This window comes from Anser brachyrhynchus, assembly GCF_964034855.1.
Source record: "Anser brachyrhynchus genome assembly, chromosome: 17".
In the NCBI taxonomy this organism is placed as follows: domain Eukaryota; kingdom Metazoa; phylum Chordata; class Aves; order Anseriformes; family Anatidae; genus Anser; species Anser brachyrhynchus.
In genome coordinates this window covers 8868754-8890308 of record NC_137710.1, presented here as the reverse complement: position 1 = coordinate 8890308, position 21555 = coordinate 8868754, and the positions used below count along the sequence as shown (strand labels likewise).

The 21555-nt window shown below is 37.4% G+C and overlaps 1 protein-coding gene across 6 annotated transcripts in view; it reads left to right on the top strand.

The window, feature by feature from the left end:
• LOC308179508 (septin-2) overlaps window positions 1-21284 on the top strand; it is a 40021-nt gene extending 18737 nt beyond the window's left edge. For 4 of the 6 annotated variants that reach the window (XM_080559805.1, XM_080559806.1, XM_080559804.1 and 1 more), the window contains 6 exons: window positions 3119-3220; window positions 4031-4176; window positions 5218-5301; window positions 6297-6354; window positions 12753-12846; window positions 20488-21284. In XM_080559805.1, coding sequence (XP_080415931.1) covers window positions 3119-3220; window positions 4031-4176; window positions 5218-5301; window positions 6297-6354; window positions 12753-12821 — 459 coding nt within the window. In that variant the 3' untranslated portion in view covers window positions 12822-12846; window positions 20488-21284. The remainder of the gene's footprint in view (window positions 1-3118; window positions 3221-4030; window positions 4177-5217; window positions 5302-6296; window positions 6355-12752; window positions 12847-20487) is intronic. The other 2 variants (XM_080559808.1, XM_080559807.1) reach the window with 1 other exon arrangement.
• Window positions 21285-21555: the final 271 nt, after the last annotated feature.

The following is a 21555-nucleotide window of genomic DNA, read 5'->3' as shown; positions in this document are numbered from 1 at the left end:
TTTGATCTTTCAGCGGTGTACTTCAAGCTCAGTTTTCATAGGTACTGATTTTCCGGTTCAGCATTTGGTAACAGAGTGATGTTGAAAGAGTTGAAGCAGGCATTTAAGTGGAACATTAAAGAAATATTTGACAATATAGTTCACTGGGAATGCTGAATGTTCTGCTTTGTGTCAGTTCAAATGCCTAAAATAAGTTGATATAAAATGGCTTCTAACTGCATTCATCTTTCACAAAAACAGTTCTTAGGTGAAATGAAGAGGAACTTAATCTTACTAGGTTTTGTTGCTTGCTGTAATTATCTTGAGTTTTTCTTCTGTGCTCCTTTTATCTGCTGCTTGTTGGTCTCAGGGTCAAGCACAGTAGAGTGCACATGCTGTTAAACATTTGCTTCTGTGGGTTGTTAACACAGGGTTTTAGCTACAACATGTCAGTAGTGCAGGCAAATGCATTTCCTGATGTGAATTTGGAGTTGGTACAATTTTGTAACTGAACTTATATTGAGGGTTTTCAGTGCTTGTTTATTGTGGAGTATGGAGGTGAATTACAATTTACAGCCTTTGATGAACAGGTTAATTTAAAAGCAGCCTCTCTTGAACATATTCTGTGCTAATCTGTGTCTAGTTCCTTCTAGTTTAAAGCAAAGTTACTTTTAGTTAACTAGTCTTTAAAACAGTCTCTGCTTACACCAAGCCACACTTATGCATGGGCTAACTAATGAAATCAACAGCACTTTCACTGTAGTCTGAGGGAGCGGTTAGGAAACAGGTAAACAACAGTCTTCGTTATTTTTGTTCTGCTGGTAAAGGTCATTCAAGAAACTGAGTTTATACTAAGTCAAATGTATAATGTGGTTCCAAAGCTTTGAAAGTCTAGCTACTGTATATTGTTCTAACTCAAAGCGTCTCTGCTAACAGAATCTCTAATCAAGAATAAGAATCTAAATCCTGCTTTGCTGACGCAGCTTGAAGTATTTTTTTTATTTTTTTTTTTAAGATCTCTCTGCCATTTGGCCGTCAATCTAAAGTAAAATGTTTTTGTTTTGCTGCTTTGGACTAAGCAGCAAAATCAGTTTGTGGTGCTTGCAAAGGAAACCCAGCTTGGAGTAATTCCTGTTTGGTCTTTCTGGAATTCAAAGTTATTTTTTAAAACTCTTGAGTGGGAAGAAATGCAAGGGAGTTTCACAAGCTGTGCCATGCAAGGCTGCTAAGGAAACCTGCTCAAAAGAATGACTTCATGAGAGGGGAACTAATATTTTGACTTTTTTTTAATTTCCCATGGGAAGGCTAATCTTTAAGAACACAGAATCCTCTGAGGCCAATAAAATTGAGATTTGAAGAAGCAAAATGCTGTTTCATTGTTAGGACGATAAAATACAGTTTGTTTTTATTGCATTTCTTTTTCCTTTCAGGAAAGCACTAGGTTTAACAGCTGTAATATATTATTCTAGCACCCCTTGTTGTTGGCTTTCCCGCTATTGTTTCACTTGCATTTTATCTTCAAGATCTCAGTCAGGTTAAATGTGCTTTCTTATTTTATGCAGATACTTAAAGGCATCGCACTGCAGCACTGCCCAACCCATTCCAGATCTGTGTTTTACTATTATTTGGTGACAATTTAGTTATCTTCCATTTTGCAAAGTAATAATAACACGTATTGATTTAAATGTAATGGAGCTAACATAACTGTTATTTGCTTATTGACAGGACTTATTCCTAGTTCTCTTTTGTCTATTAAGAGTATTACTCTGTGTAGGTACGGGCTAATAATATTTTATTGTATGTGCGCATGTGTGGTTGTGGGGGACGTTTATATACCTGCCAAGAAAGCATTGTCATGGAAATAGCTGTGGTTCATACATGGTCAGTTCTAATCTAATGGTGTGAGGGATTGTTTTGTTTTCAACAGCTGTTTAATAACCAAGGTCTACTTGGACAGTTTTATTTATACTGTAGTTATCAGTTGCTATCACAGCAGAAGATCAAGGAACCCAACAATACTACATGGAGGTTCATTAAGACCTCTCGTATTTGAAATCTAGCTTTAATTGTGTTATCAAGTTGGTGTGTGTTGTTTTTTTTTTTGCCCAAACTTCACCGCAGTAGTGAGTCGTGCATCCAGGTCATTTATAAAGACACAGAAGAGAACTGGCCCTATAATGGAGCCCTGGGGTACCCCACTAGTGACTGGCCACTAGCCTGATGTAACCCCATTTGCTATAACCCTTTAAGCCTGACCCATCATCCAATTGTTAAGCCATCTCATTGTGTACTTGTCTAGCTGTATTCTGGACATTTTATCTAGAAGGATTCTGTGAGAAATGGTATCAAAAGCTTTGCTGAAATCCAGAAAGGGTTTAAGATCTTTATCTCTATTACAGAACAAAAATAGGCTAGTTAAGGTCATATGCAAACAAACATACGTTAGAAATGTCACAAAACATTTATTTAGTCAGTGAGTCTGTTTCCCTTTGAGTAGACAGGTGAGTTGTTCATGTTTAGCCATTTCTGAATCTGTAGATTGTATCACAGATGGATTAGTGTAGTACAGAGGTAATCTCAGCAAATGCTTTGGCTTTTTAAATGCCTGTTAGTAAGCTGTTTCTAAAGAGAGAACCTCTATGTTAGCAAATCTCAGCGATGTTCTTAAGATGCGTTTTTTTGTAGTAGCAGAATAAAATCTTTAAAATCCAAACGTAGTGTGGGTTTCTGTGCTCATTTTATAAGTGTGATTATTTTCCCACTTAGTATTTGTTTCTTAAGTCTCAGAACATGTAGGTTGCTGGATGGGTGCTTTTATAACTTGAGCTGTTCTTCTTAAGGTATTTATGGATTTGAGGTCTAAATCTGTCTGAATGAAGAAAAAATGAAAAATGTTATTTTTTCTTCATAGGCAGGATGAAATTAATGGAACGTAATATAGTCAAAGAATAAGTAATGGTAATTTCTGTTAATGGATTTTTAAATCATTTTTGAACTACTTAGAGCAGAAAAGCATGCTTTGAGACTTCTATACTTAACAGTCTAGTAGATCTATTGCATATATCTTTAACCTAATAATATATTTTCAATGAAATAAGATTTTACTATTTTCCTTCCTTTTTTTTTGTAAACTCCTCAGGTTTTGGATGAGATTTCTGAACATGGCATTAGAATTTACCAGCTCCCTGATGCAGATTCTGATGAAGATGAGGAATTTAAAGAACAAACCAGAGTTTTAAAGGCAAGTATCACTATTGCTCAATTTATTATTTTGCTGCAGTAATTATGCAGGCCTACTGTGTGCTAAAAATATTTCATTCCTTTATAATATATATAGAAAATTCAAGTTTTGTTTTCTTTCTGAACTATAATCCTATTTAGTCCATTTGCTTCGTCAGAGTTCCTAATGTAGTGTTACGACTTTTCGTTTTTAAATGTAAGCAACTGTTCACCAAGAACTGAGTTGCTGTCTGTTTTCTGACTCAAACCTTTTAACATGTAAGCAAAAAGAGAATGTGCAGTTACTACACTAATTAACAACTTTCCTCTTGTTAGAATAGATAAGGGTTTTAATGAAGTCATTTCCTCTTTGTGTTGTGATACTTACAAAGATGCTTGAAGAACATATCTGAAATTCTCAGTCTCTAGATACTTTAATCTGAATCTGAAGTATGTTTCTGTTGGCTGTTTTCCATGCATGATGTTATGTCAGATGACACGTTATGCCCAAACTGTATTTCAACAACAGTCAAGTGTTCCTAAAGCAAAGCGTCATTTCCTTTTGAACTTCTGTTAAGACAAACTGATCCTAACAAAACTGCAGGTATTAATAATGAGAGGTTGCATTGTTCAGAATAGGATTTGTTGTTTTTTCATGTAGAAGGGTTTTAGTAAAATACATTTGTCAACACTTCCTTTCCCTGTCTCCTGTCTGTTACTTATAATACCTTTGCGCTTTCCTTAAAAGAAAAAGGCAAACAACTAAACCCACAAAAAAAAAATAGCCAATCAAAACTCTACACAGTAACTTGTTTTGCTTTGTCTCAACTAGGCTAGCATTCCCTTTGCTGTTATTGGATCCAATCAACTTATTGAGGTGAAAGGGAAAAAAATCAGAGGCCGTCTGTATCCCTGGGGAGTTGTTGAAGTTGAAAATCCAGAGCACAATGATTTCCTTAAATTGCGCACAATGCTGGTGTGAGTAATGGTAAAATTATCCCATCCCCCTGTGGTAATGTAATTCTGTTACAACGACTAGAGAGTCATAAGAACCTATATTCTTGAATTCAGTGGTTGTCCTGATGACAGTGTACATTGACTTTTTTTTACATACTCCTTCTGCAGCTTGATTTACTTCTATGATCCTCTGATCTGACTTAATGCAAAATATAGAAAATATTTTCTTGTAAGATGCATGTAATAGCTTTTACATCTTACGTTAACAGATTTTATGGCTATACATGTAAATTGAAGTTTTCTTATAGTGCAGTGGGTGGGGCAGAGAGGCTTTTAAAATACGAAAATGATTGATTAATCCATGAAGATGAGTATTCTAAAGGAAAAGCTCAGTTTTCCTGCCAGCATGGGAAATCCTTTGTTAAATGTGATACCCTTCACCCTTTATGACTTTAGCTGATACAGATATTCTGCCAGTGTAGATAGCTTTAAGTAATTTTTATGACATCTTGCTATTGTTGCAAATTGAATTTGGTTGTGGATTTTGAGTTTTACTCTCTGCTGGGCAGGGATTGCCCTCTACTGGCCATCATTTCTAGCAAACATTTTTTTCTCTTCTGACAATTGAAAGTTATGCCATGTCAGCTGTTATGTTAGCCAAGGAACTCTGCCTACTTTTCAGTTACAAATTATAGCTAACGGCACTTAAGAGTCAAGAAATACTTTAGGAATTAAAATAGCTTTTTGGATAACAGTATTCACAAGGTTCTTGTGCTTCAGGCTCATGTAAAAAAAAATGCTATAAAGTAATGAGTGAACAAGAAAAGGACAGCATACTTTCTGTGTTTTAATAATATTGGTAGGAGTATACTAAACTATGAATTAAAAGACCAGTGAACATGAAAGCAGTATTCTGGCTAGCTTTATGGCAGACTTGGTGTACAGCAATTAATGTTCCAGTGAATACATCCATTATATGAAATGAAAATGGAAGATAAAAGGGTGTTTCTCTTCCCTTTGACAAGAAGGACAAAATGTTCAATAGCCCTTTGCTTGTTCTAGAACGCACATGCAGGACCTGCAGGAGGTGACCCAAGATTTGCACTATGAGAACTTCCGTTCAGAGAGGCTAAAACGAACTGGCAAGTAAGTATGTGTGTCCCTCTGGGCCCTGTTACTTGTGAGTCTCTTCTTTTTCTCTGTGGCATCTGACACACTCATCCTCCTAACTAATCCTCCCCTGTATCTCATTATTTCTCATGAGATTGCAGTCTATGGAGTTAGTGAAACGTGTGACTATTTTCTTGAAGAGTAATAACTTGCAAAGTGCCATGCTAACAAACAGCTGTTCTTGTTTTCATATTCATTCCCTTTTCTTTATGCTTTTAAATGGAATTATGCATAGAGAAGCAATGGGCTTGCAGGCAAGATAGGTTTTTATTTAATGATGTCTACCTGGAAAAAAATATGCCTCCTAGAGTTCGTTTTTATATAGGACACAGCCTATCTGGTTAGGTAGGATATTGCTTCTCTAGTAATTTCAAGACTGCCATGCTGGCTTTTTTCCTTATTCCTTCATGTATGGAGAGAAGTTGAGTCCGATTTTATGGTAATGTTTTTTTTTTTTTTTAAATAATTATAAAGCTTCTGTCCTTGGCAGATTTGATGCAAAAAATCCACAACTATTCAGGCTGCATCCTTCTTGATAGCAACTTTTTCTTCTCCCTACTTTCCTTGTTAAATATTCAGCTAAGCATTTTGATCGTAGAGGAAAGGAAATAGCTTAAGCAGTTATTTCACTGCTGCTTTTATGAATGATTTTGCAGTATTGACAGGTGGCAGAGGGAATCTTATGATTTCTTCATTGCTATAGGAATTTTTTGCTGTTTAATCCCATTATAAGAAACGAAAGAAGAAAATTAGAATGTGGAAATAACAGAAGGCAAGGTAGGCAAAGAACAGATAGAAGATGGCATTTTTACAAAAGGGGTGTAAATGAGTTTAACAATGTCTTCTGTTCCGTGTGAGAAGGCATGCATGCTTTTTCATTGTTATATTAACTGAAATATGAGCCTTCAATCTGTTCTTGGAGACTTTTTCTTCTGTATCTTAGACCATCAATGCATTCTTTTGTTCAACAGGCCTGTTGAAGAAGAAGTTGTAGACAAGGATAGAATCCTCCAACAGAAAGAGGCTGAGGTAAGGCAGAGCTTCTAAAACTTTTTGTTCTTTAATATAACATTCCATGGTCCGATTTCAGTGTTCTGCATCAACTACTGCCCAGAGACTGTAAGATGAGAGTTGTGAAAAATAAGACCTAATCTGAACATACAGGCTGCCCATGCAAAGTTAATTGCATACTATGGATAGTAGGTAGCAAGTGGACTCTTGGTTGTTAGGCAGGGTATTTTTCTTTTCCAGTGCGCATGCTGATTTTTCCGAAGCATAATTTCTATTTTTTGTTAAGCATTGAAGTCAATTTATGCTTAAAACAGCACATGTAGCTGACAAACATATGTTGGGGTAGACTGGTAGACTAATGTCATTTCTGATGTGCATGATTTAGTACAAACATGTTAACAATAAATTTCTCCGTGCGTCATGTGGCTACAGAGTAGAAGAAGCTTACCAAGTCTTAAAAATCCCATGATACAATTAGTGTGCATGTCTTTTCATTTTAATCTTGACTTGCAGCAAAATTCCTGATACTTCTTTTTTATCAGTCAATTTATGGATTTGGTCTTTTCAGTCCCTGATTTCTTACTCTGCTTTCAAGTTATTGCTAAGCCTTTCAACCTAGTATTTTTATGCTGAAGTTCTAAAGATTCAGAGATTGTCAGCCTAGTATTTAAATTCAAGTATTACAGTGCCAAGGCTTATGACTGCTTTCATTGTGGCAACACTTTCTGCCAACTGGAAGATAGTGGTTTTTTTTTCTATTTATCCTTCTTTTATCCAATTCAGCTTGGATCCAAGTCCATAAATGGAGGACGCATGATTTAAAAGGCCAATGCATACATGCAGTGATTTGGAGTAAGAAGTTATAAATAAAAATACAAGCAATTTTGTGTGTTTCTGAGATGAAACATTCAGACTCCAGTACATGGAAGGTTATGGAACATAGTTACTTCCATCTGTGCATTTCCTTTTTCCTTTGTAGCATCCACGTTTAAAAACAGCTAACCCTGGCTACCTGGCATGTTGACATAATCAGCTGTTTCTGCATTTCCTTTTAGGATGTTTTTTTTGTATTTATCACCATAACTAGTAGCTAATAATATGAATTATCAGAGATTAAATAAGATAGAGTAACTTAAAATTCTGCAGTGATAAAAATGCAGCTATGTTGTTGAAATTAGTTTAGGGCAGTGGAGCTTCAGCAAGTGCTCTGTACACAAATCCACTGCCTTGGATTTACTGACCTATGTGCAAAACAACAGCAGAGTACTAGATGCTGTGGAAAGGTCAAGAGCATTGTTTGGAAACACTTTTTATAATCCAGTGTTTCAAAGTTTCATGGGACACACTTAAAGAGTTTAAGTGATAACTGTTTCTCCTTATTTTATTTAAACTGTATAAATTATACTTGCCTAGCAGTTAAGTAGAAACTTAAGTATCTTTCTAAAACTATTTGTCTTCAGGTTTACACCTGAAAAAAATCTTCTATAACTGTTTCTGCTGGAAACTGTTGATACAGTAAGCACATTATCATATACTGTTCTATGCTGACCGTGCTGTGTGAATGAATATGTAGTATTTATATATATGTATGTAATGCAGTTCTTATATATTATGGCTAAGCAGGGGAAGTCTTGAATTTCTTGGAGGATGATCTCTGCAAGTTCCCTCTGGGACTAATCATCTCTGAATAACTGCTGCTGAAGTTGCGGAGGACTAGGATAGAACTTGAAAAAACAAGTAGATTTTTAAGCTCTGTGTTCTATTGTCTTGAAGAGATCAAGAGGCTTTGCTGAATCTTCTGTAGATAAGCTGGTATGAAATCCCTTCATCTCTGTATCATCCCAATGGTTCAGACTGGGAAAAGTCTGGGGAGGAAAGAGGCACAGAGGAAATGGGTTTGCATTCCATGGCCTTTGCAGAGAAAACAAATATCCATTTCCCCTCCTGTTTTGCATTCCCATCAGTAACGGTGCTTGAAGTTCTATTTACAGTTTTTTAAGGTTTATATAACCTTGGAAGGAATGAATGCTTGGGTTAGTGCCAGGATCATCATTATCAAGGCATCACTTTTAAGTGATCTTTTATTATGCCAAAGGAAGTGGTCCCCAGTTCAGCAATTTGGAATAGCTAGTCTGTCATCTTGGATTTATTGCTCAGTCTGGTAGTGCTTTTTGTTCATCTGCAAGTGATGATCTGTTTTTCTGAGCTGGGAAGTGAAAACGAGAAGAAAGGTATCCACATTCTTTCCTGTAAACATGCTACAGTTCAGATTATTTTGACATTGTGGTGTAAATGGGCACCCAAACTTAGGAAAGTTTATAGTGTTGTGCAATACTTCTCCTACCCTGAAAATATCTTGTAATAAAAATCTTTCAAAGTTTTTTGAGAGAGAATACTTCCAGAAAAATGTTAAGGCTGTGATTATATGAAAACAGCACGGAACAAAGTTTCTCTCTTTCCTCCCCTCCAGTGAGCTACCCAGAGACTTCAGGCTCCAGTGTCTTCAGAGGAGTTGGTCAGCAATTGGTTGAATACGAAAGAATTAATCACAGTGTTAAAATTGTTTTCTCTTTGTCCTTCTACTTCCTGAATTGTTTTTAGCCCTTTGGCAGTTGAGATCAAGAACTCTGCCATAGGTTTAGTATGGGAGCCCTCGCGGGGGCAGCCTGCAGTGCCAGGGTCTCGCAGCAGCCCTGTGGGCAGGTGAGGGTGTGCCGAATGCTTCCATGTGTTGGTAGCTGGCTGGAATTGCAGGTATTTGCATAAGTATTTTCATGAAAGATAAGGTGAAAACTTTTATGTGGAGAGGCAGCGTGACTGCTGATAAAGGCCTCCAGACCTGACAGAAATAGAAACACCTCTAATGTTTAATTTGGTTTTGTCGACCGTTATTACCCAACGTAGGGGGAAGGAGGTACACCTTATGCAGAACACTGCAGCCTTCCTCTGTGAAGTGAGTCCTGGGAGAACATCGTGAGAAGATGGCCCTTAGCAGATGATTAGCAATGGGAATCCCTTGGAGGCTGGAGTGAAGAATTTTTTTTGAGTAACTGCATTTTTTGTCCTTTTGAGTTGTTCTTTGAAGGAACAATCCTTGCTGCCCATGTAGCGTGATGGCTGTGACTATAGCGACTTCTGTTATTTATAGTGTCAGCATGTGCTATGAAAGTGTACGTTTAGCTTGATGTTAGCTCCTTTTCCAATGTGGCAACCTTATCAGGAGTATTTTTCTTGTCTTCAGTTAACAAGTTTAGTTCTTCTCTTTGGTACTGAAAGTATTTTTAACAAACAGCAGCTATTGTGGGAACATCCTAGTGTATTAGAAAATTCACTGTCTACAACTTCATTTTTCCATCTTGTTCTATTCTTGCAGCCTCTTCTGTTAGGAACTTTTTATGTAAAAGCATGGACAGAAATAATCATACTTGGTGTGGGGAGGAGAAGCATGTCAGTGGGAAGTAAATAGTGTTCAGTTCTTAATATCGCTTTTCCTGCGATATCTGTGGGGTTGTCCCTAAAGAGACACCTTGTTCAGACAGGAGCAGTACTTGTCTGTATTCTGGGCAAAACATTACAGTATGGATTCCATACCATGGTATGGAATTCATTAGGAAGCTGTGTGATTCAACTCTGTAACTTTCACTCTCATTTTAGAAGCTCGTGTCCTTTCTGTGTTGCTACAGGAGTTGCATGTAATAGATACCCAGTAGTTACACAATAGTTTAAACTAAGTTTTAGTCCTGACATAAGTAGTAAATAAGGAAGGCACAGAAGAGCCGATTTGTGAATTTTACGCTTGAGCTGCCAGGATTCATATTGTGCAAATGATTTTCTTAAGATATTTACGTGCATTCTCTCTAAATTCAGTTATTACTTCAAACTTCAGCATTGTAGTTGCGCAGTCAGGTTTTAGTGTGCGATATGTAGCATTACTCATAGGTTGTCTGTTAAGCATGCTATTATGAAATGCATAGTTGTGAGTTTGGTAAGAGCTCTTGAGAAGCTCCAGTTCTAGAACAAGAAACCATTCTGAATTGTTTGCATATCAAATGCTCAACAAAAGCCGAAACAAAACGCAGTGAAAAACACTGGTTGTCTCCAGTAAATAGATGTGCTTAAATGTCTTTTTCTTCTTCTTTTTTTGGGGGGGGGGGGGGGGGGGGGCAACTTTCCTGTATTAAAATGAAACACTAATGTCTTACTATGAACTAACATAATGATACAACAACGTGCTTAGTTTAACACGTTTGTGTGTGCCTGAACGTCTTCCTACTGAATTACGCTGAAAGCTTCAGCAACCTGCCATTATTTAACTAAAGGATGGAACTAACTCTTCACCAGTAGATCTCAAAAGCTCTACGTAAAAATGTAAAAAGAAAATCTTACTCAGTGTTGGAGCAGAGCAGATCTAGTTTTTTTCGTCCTGTCTTAGATTTGAGTCTTCCAGCATATGATTTTCATGGTGTGGGCATGTTTGTGTCAATTAAGGTTAAGAAAATGTGAGACTTGGTGACGTAATCCAGTCTTAAAATATGATGTTGATTATTAGCAGAATGCTGTGTTCGAGCAAATCTCCATAATACACATGCAGCAGTATCTTTCCCTGTGATTACTGAATGGTTGCTATTTTGGGAATATTTTGGGGCTCAGTTTCAAGTGCTCTTGGGAAAGAAAGTAGGCAAGCTTCCAATAGGCTAGTTTTACTCTGATGGTAAAGCTGTAGAGGGGAAATTCAAAAGACCAGGTGTCTTACATTTGTACAAGTTCATCTATGAAACTTTATTTTCCTGAACCAGGGAATCAACACAACCCTTCATTTCTGAGACTTTCTGCTTTTTCTCCTTCCTGCAACAGAATGTCGTCTTTTTGATCAGAGGCTTTTTGACTGTTTAGCAGAAAGCTGTAGATGGATATATAATAATCACTACAGACTTAACTGTACCACGCTGTTCCTGTGTGAATCTCCTTCTGTCAGGGTCTATCTATGCTGTAGTCACAGGAACCTGAATTAGCCTTTACAGACCTCTGCTGCTGCGTCAAGAGATGTGTACCAGTCTGTAAGCCAGCTAGTTCTAGGCAAGCTCTGCTACCTCTAGCTATGCTCTGAAGCCAGGCAAGAAAATGTGATATAGGCACCATTAGCTATTCTTTCCCTGTTCCATGATGTTTCTTTGTGTTTAAAATGAACAATCAAGACAGCTGAATGCTGCACGTATTTACTTGCACACACATTGCAGATTATTCTGGACTGAATGTAATGAAGTAACTAGTATCTCTGTGGCTAATGTGGTTGCCTGGATGAAAATGCAGTATAGTTGCTTACACAGTGCATTTTGAGTTGAAAAGTTTTGTCGTCTTTCTCCCTCCCCCCCCACCCGAAAGTTATCCTCTAAGTATTTATTCCTGAAGAATAAAGCTTAACGGCTGAATATTAAAACAATACAATTATTCTTAGAATAATAAAAATTTGCTACACAAGCAGCAGATCCATTATGTGATCTTCAGTTTGAAATGGCATCATCTTATACAGCATGCATGGAAATTGCAGCCTATTTTTTCCAATTTGTACGACAGAACACCTGTTTATTTGTATACCAAATTAGAGGTATTTGCATATGCATTTTGAAAATCTGCCTTGGTGTTTTTTATTCTTTCTTAGGAATGTTAAGAAAGAAAAAAATGGGAAAAAAAGCATGATACATAAAAAAAAAAAAAGAGGATAAAAAAAGGCGTGATACATAACAAGCATTTTTTTTATGAGATGGAAATGAACTTGTCAGCGTCCTAAGAAAATGCCTTTAAGAAATACAGTTATTTCCAAGAAAATGTCATCATTTAGATATTAAAAAAAAAAAAGTTTTAATATGCTTAGCCTGTCTTTCCAAATTTTATAAGCATCTTTCTGTTTTGCCTTTGAAGAAATTTTTAAATTCTGTCAGCAATTTTGGCTGTTACTGTTGCTAAAAACTTGTGTAATTATCTGGTTAGCCACAAGATGAGTATTCATGAAGGATAGTGTGCTTTGAGTACTTGTATCAGAGCAAAGCTTCTTCACCTCACTCAAGCATTGTATCTCTACATACATGAAGAGAATGTTTTTTCTTTATCCTAGAATAAATATTAATTCACAGGTCTGCAAACATTGCTAGCTTCAAAAGATCTGAATTTTATTGATTAATTCTGCAAAGTATTCGTACAAAACTCTTGTGAAAGCTGGATGTAATACTTTAAAGAATCTGGGATGGGAGAAACAAAGTGTTCAGTTATCTGGTTGAATTTAACATTTCTAGTTTAAAAGGATGTAAATAGGATCTGCATTGTACCATGGAAGAAAATGGTGTAAAATTTCCTGGATTTTGGACTCCATATTGAAGCTTAAGAGAAATTGTCCTAAACGTGGGTGTTTTCTCTTACAGCTGCGCCGCATGCAGGAAATGATTGCACAGATGCAAGCCCAAATGAGGATGAAGCCCAGTGATGATTAAGATGTTTAACATCTGGATGCATCAGGTATGACTTTTCTGACATTTTACTTCTCCTACATAAGATTTTCATAGTGATTGTTGTCAGTTTTGCACTTTTTTAGCACATCAGAGTGAGTGAAGAAATCTTGTAGCAAATACGGTTTCTTCAGAAATTCTGCTTTCTACAGCTTTTCTGGCATAATTTCCCTTTTAAATGCAAGAATAAAACATAGAATATGAGGAGTCTTGTTGCTTAATACTCCAGTTGTGATTGCTGGTCTTCTGGAATGTAAAGCTTGAATAAAATGGATTATATTATCCCTTATGACCTTGTGGCAGCTGCCAACATTCCAAGCCTAAAATAAGGAGATTTTTGTTGCCTTTATTTGAACCTTCAGTCTTCCTGTTTATATTAAATAAATAAATAAAGATTCTCCTAAGGAATAAGATTACTTACTGGATTCCTGTTTAAGCAGAAGTTGATGGTTTTAATGGTATGTGTACTGTGATCTTTCAGCAAAGTAGTTAAGGGAAAGAAGTCATTCAGACTTAGGTTTCTTACTCTTACAATTCCAAATCTTGTGGGTAGGGGAGTCTTCACATCAAGTCTTCCAACTTTCATACTAAGATATATATTCCCACAGCTGGAAATTTAAACTCTGAGGTTAATTTGTGGCTGACCATGCAAGCGTATGTGATATCAGTGTCTGACATAAAGCTCTCATTTCCTCAGACAGGAGCTGGTAATTATGCAGACTGTTAAATATTTTAGCTTGAACTGAAGGTCCCAAGATTTCATGCCGACTTTATCATAAGGCCAGACTCTGGCGTCTTGTGAAAAAAGCTGTTTGATGCAGGAAACCTTATATAGTGTAAATTACTATTGCTATTTGCAAGCAAGCTCAGTTATTTCTGTGACTTACAAATCATGCTTAATAACATGCATCCTTTAAAGTTATATTTGGTAAGAAAAAAGCACCCTAAATCTAATTGCCTTGTCTATAGTTGCTTGCAGAGCATAAGACGTCTGAAATTGGCATCTGAGGGCTCACAGTAAGGGTTAGCCGGCAATGGCACCAGATTCCTTGTGTTTCACAGCTTCTGGCAATACTGAATATGGTATTTATGAAAACAAATTGCAGCATGGTGTGTCCTGAGCTGAATTTGCAGCCATGGCTACATAAGTAAACAAATCTCTGAGCATGCTTACGTGTATCCAAGTGAAATGTTATTTTTTAGATAGTTCACTAATCTGGAATACATCTTGGATCACTAAATGTGTTAAGCAGGAAATCTTTCCAGGTTAGGCTATGTGATCTTGTAGTGTTTTAGTTTGAACCAAATCGAAAGAGTTTCCTGATATGAAATATTCAATGTGAAAAAAGTTAAGAAGGATTTGAGTGAGATCTTCATGTGCAAAGGTCCTGGTGGTTTTTTGGAATCTGCTAAGCTAGATTTCTGCAGCTGCTAGGGAAATCGTATTGTTTGATAGATTGCTTTCAGGAAAGTGTTTTGAAATTTTTTTGGTAACCCTTCAGATATTGATTGATAGACTTTAATATAACTCATTGGCTAATATGCACAGTCAGAACTGCAATTGCAGTCCTGCTAAACTGTAGTGTTGCTGTATGAGCCCGTTAGTAAGTTGAAGTGAATCCTCATCAAGAACTTATCCCTAGGGAAGCTTCTCTCATGTATGTTAACGGGCTTCGGATAAGGAGGAATGCTGATTTCAAGCTCCACTATTCCCACCAAATTTATTTGCAGTATTTTGTTGAATACATTATTTCCAAGGAAAGCAGGAAACTTGTAATTAACACAGTAGTTAACAGAACAAAAATGTCAACACATATCAAAATATACTTGATATCTTTTTGTTCTATTGCAGCTTATCTCGAGCATCTCTTAGGCTCTAGTTCTACAAGAATTTAAGTATTAGCCTATGACAGCACTGCTGCTGAAAGCATTGTCTCTCTTCCAGTTGCTTTTTTGCGCTTATCTTTACACTGAGAAAAATACGTAATTTCGTAGACAACATGTAAAGTAACTGTTCTTATTTTGGATGAAAATGTATTTATATATTTTCTTCAGAAATCCCTTAAATCTCTGTAAAGCTCACACAAAGGTGTTTGCAGTTATTTTGGAAAAAGAACAATGGCATGTAAGTGTCTTCATGGGTAAGAGCTGGAGAGTGAACAGTTGGAAAATTAAATGCGGTGATGTCCAAATATGTGAAATACCCACTTCTGGGCTTCAGATGTACTTTGGAATAGGGTGGGGAAGATTGCTGAATGTTTTGGGGCTTTCTGTAAAGGGTCTGGCATTGCATGATGATAAAGGTGAAATCAAATCTTCCCCCCAAAGACCAGCAAGTCTGTGTAGCATAAAATGCTTCTAAAGAAGGGATGACTGGAAGGAAGGTCTGGTTTATCTGGTCTCCTTTGAATAGGGACGTCTTTAAAGGTTTATGGAAAGAGTGAAGGGAAAATTGACTGCAAGCAGTTTCCTTCAGTTTCTTTTGCGTTCAGGCTAGTGTAAGAGAAGCACGGGGGAGTGCCATAGGTGAAGGTTGTATGCAGTGGGCTGTTTTTTTTTTTTTTGAGAAGTAGAAATCTGAGGGGAAGTGAAGAAAAGCGCTGGTGGAGACTGAGGAAAGGAAGATGATTTTGTGAACAGTAGCAACCACTGTGCCAAGTGCAGTTTTTGACACAAGTCTGTGAGTACTTACTATATATGATAGTGGTGATTAAGAACTTTTCAGAGCAGTTTTCCACCTAAATATTTTCTACAAATCGTACATGTAGAGTTGTTTGTAGCAGGCAGTGAGAGCACAGCTGACATGAGAATAAAGGTAGAATAAGCAGGAACCATTTTTCCCCTAACTTTTGATGTGCTAATCTTATGAGTCCATGTGAAGCACAATAAAGACTTCAAGACAAGTTTAATTTTCACATTTCTTGCTTACAAAAGGCAAGACTGCTGTAAAGTGGAGGGGCTTATTGCTTCTTATATTTGGCAGTTCAAATGAATGCTCAGAGAGAAAAGAGATGGAGGTCTGAAATGACCAGAAACTAAAACAAATGCAGTTTTATTTGTTGGTTCCAATATGAAATGCTTCTTGCCTGTTGAAATAAGTCTGCAGTAACCCTAATAGCATATTTACTAGTTTCTGAACCTATCTCAGATGAGCAACTGTTATGAAAAGCTGCAGTTATTTTTGTAAAGTGAGATGTTTATTGATGCTTTTCCCTTCCTTTTCTGTTTCTAAAAGCGTAGGTCTTTGCAATCTGTTTTCCTCTTGTTATTTTTACAAATCTGAATTGTCTGTCTGGTACACAGCTTCAAGATCATAGTGGGACAAAGCAGTAACGGAAACCAGGCAATGGAAAACGAATATAGCCAGCTGGAAATATAGTTATGGTTAGGGAAATGTATTTGGGGAAAAAAAAGCATTTTCAAATATCTGTAGGATGTTAATTCTTTAGTAAAGCTCATGATTTCCATGAGTATTTTAAAGCTTTCTGAGCTCTCTAACACTGTTCTGATTCTAGATAAGAACTGCTCTGAAGGCCCCAAACAGCTAGTTCTTTAGTTCTTTCTACCAGTGAATTGACAGCATTTAACAGAACACCACAAAGCATTGTCATAGCAACCAGCCTTCTAAAATGATGCTGCTGAATGCTGAATTGATCTGATGAGAAATGTCATTTGAGGAAGTAAAGATCATGTTGTAGTTTTTGGCAGCTGAAATTGAAAGCCTAGAGAATGTGGAGCTTTGGCAAAGTTGTACTATTTGGAACAACCACCTGGCACTGTCAGGGGATGTTTCTCTAGCTAGAAACTGGCCTAGAGGAGCGCTGCCATTCTCCAGCACTTTTCAGCTCTCTAAACTTCGGAGTTGTTCAACAAACCCTGCACTGATAGATTAGCACAAATTTTAGTTTCCCTTAGAGAGTTGACTTCTGATTTAAAATCAACATTTTTCCTATGCTACTGTACAGCAGAGTTGTACGGTACTAAATTGGTGTGGCTCCGCAGGACCTTGACGTTAGCTTGTAGAGAGATCTCAGCAGTGTCCTTAAGACCTGCCTTGGAGCTGGTGCCTGCCTGCCTTCGTGCATAATGTGAAGACAGCTAGGTGCACTTCAGGTGGTGGACATTATATGGCTTTTAATTCTCGTCATAGAGAACAATAAAGCTTTCATTTGAACTTGTTCATCTAAAAATATCTTACAACTCCCTATTAGTCCATACTTCTCTCAACTGGTAGATTAGTCGTCTTCCACTTGCAATCCAGGAACTTAAGAAGAGGTGATGTTGTGCTTGGATTGTGACCTTGGCTGTTCTACAGTATCTCTGTTTGTGGCTTTTGACAGAAAATAAACAGTTAAGCTCTTTCCAGTAGGAAATTAGGTAGGACTTTGTTAAAGTGGTAGTCTTCAAAACACTGTACAGAAAAAATACATATCGTTATTATGGTCGGTAAACCTGCTGTACCTAAATATGGTCTATTTAAAGAACCTTGCTTGGATTTTCTTCTCTGTACAACTTCTGTATGCAAAATTTCCTGGAATTTGTCAAGACCTATTTCAATAAGGAATAGAAATGGTATCTCATTTCTAACTCTTAGGATAGATGCATCTTGAAAATTGCATCCCATTGAGACCAATTTCCAGAACTACTCTGTTCCCTCTAGAGGAGAGCAGAGAGATAAATGACCCTCCCTCCTCCCCAGAACAAAAACAACCTCCATTTTGCAGATTTAGAAGCTTTCCAAGGAATACGATGAGTTTGCAAAATGTAAAATGAAAACAATTGAAACACCCAAAAGCAAATTTTCTGATAATTTCACATAATTACACAAAAATATAAGTAAATAGATTAATGCAAATTGCCTTGATTTTTGCCATGTGGTCCCTGAATAGAGAGCAGATCAAATTCCTAATGGGTCCCTGCAGAAATCCTGTTTTTGTGGGGAAATGTCAGGGGTAAGTGGAAATGCATTTATTTGCTTTTTACTAATGTGTAGATGCTTTGGGAAAGATTAAGCCCGCAGTGCAGTGACATGCTCAGTTCCTGTGAATACATGCAGTGGTACCTTGGATTCCTGCCTCTGAGAGGCTTGATTTCTCAGGAATGATACAATTTAAGTATTTCCACCTTTTATGGTATCTCAGTGACACTCTGCACTGGATGCAGAGGGTGAAGGGAGGTGTTCGCTGCCAGAGTTTCGTAGGCGCTAGTGGGCCAAGGAGGGGAGTACACAGACCTTTTAGGGCTATGCCAAAGCCTGACGTGTTATCATGGTGGGCCTCTAAATGCTTCAGGCAGCTTTTTACTCCATAAGCATTTTCAGAGAAACTTTTGTAATAGTTGTGGAGCTTGGAGCCTAGTATGTATATATGACTCAGTGCACATTAAGCCTATTAGCACATTAAATTAACTGATAAATGTTGGAAAACAGTTCAAAAGCCAGTTTTGTAACTGTATGGTTGGCTGATGGCATTTATTATGGAGAAATAAAAGGTGTTGCTACAGACTAGCAAAAGGAAATGGAACAAACTTGAAGCATGGGACTCACCAGAGAATTATAAATGTAGCTATAACCCAGATTGAGGTTGTGAGTAACAACATGAATCAAAACCAGCAAACAACAGGACGTCGGTTTTATCAAATAGTTAATGGTTTTGTTTTTCCAGGAGTTCTAACGAAGTTTCCAAATGTTTTTTTTTTTTTTCTGATACAGAAGCTCCAGGGTTTAACTATAAAACACAAGCCTTGTGGAAAGACTCAGTTTCTCAAAGCTCTTGCTCTAGTGATTGGAAAGCAAAATGGTTGTAGCTACAACATAAAATGGGTGATACTTGAAGAAGAAGAATTTAGGTCAGTTAGAAAATGTTACTGGTTATAAAACTTCCCTCCCTGGCAACTGAGGACTGTAGGGGGAGATATGTTAAGCTGCCCTGCGTTGTAGTGGTGTCTTTTGAAGCAACTGAAGGGGGGCAAAGCAAGCCTGTTCCTTCCTAAGTCTTTTGAAACCTTTTGAAACTAAACTTTGTTCAGTGTTCTGAACAAGTGCATCAGGGTGCACGTGTATGTAGTGCTAGTTAGGCTACTTGCTGATTACGTTTTAGTGGCATACTGCAGAAATGTATTTATTGTGGTGCATCAAATAACAGTGGGAATTCATGTTGCAGGTGGAGGCATTTAATAAAGACACGTATGGGGGAGTCTTAAAGTTAATGTATAAAAGTGGAGATAAAATCTGTAATGAACAGTGTCAACCTAATGTGTCATAAAGTATTGCATCATGAGGAGATTAGGAAGAAAGCAGTGAAGTGAATCCACACTGAAAATACACAAGCATACTTTGCCCAGTTATGTTCTACAAGCATAACAAACACAGATACTGCATTGCTAATGTTGGTAACACCAACACACTTGTGCTTATAACCAGAGCCTTCACGTTTATTGGAAACTCCAGTCTTTTTGCGAAATCAGTTCCCACCGCCTCTTGATATGCCTTTCATAACAGATTGAAGGTTATGCAGGCAATGGCAGGAATTTAGTTTCTTTTTCATATTTGAAGTAACAGTGTAGCATGAGGTTAGTTTTGCATCTGAATATTGAATGTGTTTGACAATGTGTGGACTCTGGCTTTAAAGCTTACTGCTGGCTTGCTTGTTGTGGTTACGTGAAGTGATGGCCTACTTGAGATGTTAGGTAATTGCCATTCTCACAGTGGGAATTTTTTTCAATATATAAACAGCAAAGGACCCCGATTGTCAGCTTCCTTTCCTTGTTATCCCAACTGTAATCAGCAAGTGCAGTCTGGATGGGTGTTGCACTGTACTTTCCTTGGCACAGCAATGTTTTCTAGGGTATTTCTTTATTTCCATCCAGATGAATGTTTCAATTAAGCTATTTTTTCCTCTTGTGAATAAGTACTTTTGGGCCTGGAGAACCAGAGGGGTCTCCCGACTTCTAAATCTGCCACAGCTTTTTTAAGCAGGGCTTAATTTTCAGGAAAAGCTGGAATTCTGCTTTCTCTGTAGCAGCCTTTTCAATTGGCAAGTGACTGCAAAGACATCCAAAACTGGTAGTCATTTCTGAAGGGATAGGTCAATATCCCTGCCTCCAGCCATGTCAATCAGTGCTGCTGTATGAAGGCTTGGAAAAATGTTTGCTTTCCTTTTTTACCTAAGCAGTGTCATAAGAGTGTTCATACGTAATGATTAATCTTGCTGCTTATTTTTAACCATGATTAGATGGTAAGCTTTTTTAAAATTCAGTTTTTGTCATCACAAGTAATGCTTCACGTAACAGGCGGCAGAGGTTGATCTCTTGTGTTACTGTTTAGATGAGCCCTAACACAGTGCTTGTGTTCTCACAGGCTAGAGGGAGTGTGGGTGCCTAAGAAAGTATGCAACTAAAAATAGATTCTTGTTTGTGCTTTTATTAGACATTTGTGATAAATATCTGGGGCCAAACTGCGTCAGGAACTCGCCGTTGTCATCAGCCAGTTCAGTCGATCCAGTCCTAGTGCAGGTCTGTGAGGCAGCAACTTGGTGCCCTGCTCCCTGTGTTACGCTGCTTTGCTAGGAGGGGGTCAGAATGCCAAAAATGCTCTGACAGTGCTGAGAATTTGTCCGTTCTAATGCTCTTTGTTTTCCACTTTCGTTCACAGCAGTATACACTTCTCTAAGTGGATGGGTGCTCTGTTTTCTTTGACCAAGTGGTAACGTTCAAATGCCGGATGCCGCAGATCAAGACCTGCGTTAAAACAAACACAAAGTCTGAAGATTGTGTTGTAAAACTGCTTGTTTTATATATTCAATGTTAATCAAGTTATATTGTATCTTTTTTGAGTACTTTGGTAACACTGTCTTCATACTTATCAATGTGTTTTTATTATCCTTCCTATACTTTTTGATACAGAAATGCATAGAGTACGCTGTTTGGGCTAGTCGTGCTGGGTTTAAGGAGCTAATCGTGTATCTGATAGATTCTTCTGAACAGTTTTGTGATTAATTCTAAAAGACTTTGTGGCCTGTTTACGGTAAATGTATGTGTGTTTGCACAGTATCGTAACTTTCACTTGCTATTTTAAGCCATTCTGTATTGTATCATGTTTTTCGTAACTTTCTCTGTGATCTGATTACTTTTCAAGCTTCCTCTCTGGTGATTTGTATTTGTGTGATGTATGAGAAAATATACAAAACACTGACGATACACCAGTGATGCAGAGAAGCTGGTTTTTCCAAATCATTGTGCCTTAAAATATTGTGAACACTATGCATGCCAGAAATTTCTGTGGATGCCTCTGAAGATGTGTCTTCAGGTCTCAAGTGTTGCTTCCAAGAATTCCTATCACAGGCATTTTTCTCTCAGCTGAGTGATGGCGTGTACCGAACCTTTTATATACCATGACACTAATTTTCATTGAGGTTTTGTAATAAATGTATGAATGTGGAAAAAGTTGAATTTTGGGGTGGATTTTGTTGTTTTTTGGCTGTTTTTACGAAGTCCATTAGGCATCTTCTGACGTTGCTTAGGTCTGTAAATACCTTGGAAAATCTGATCTCGCAACTTCGTGTAGGAATTCATGAATGTTGCTGTTTCCTGTATGTTGTTACATAGCTTTTTTGCATACTTCTGTAGTCTTGTGTGTATTATATACACGTAAGTGTAAATTATCTTGCAAATATGGGATTAAGATACTTTGTCTTCTGTTCTAAATTGGAGCGCCTTTCAT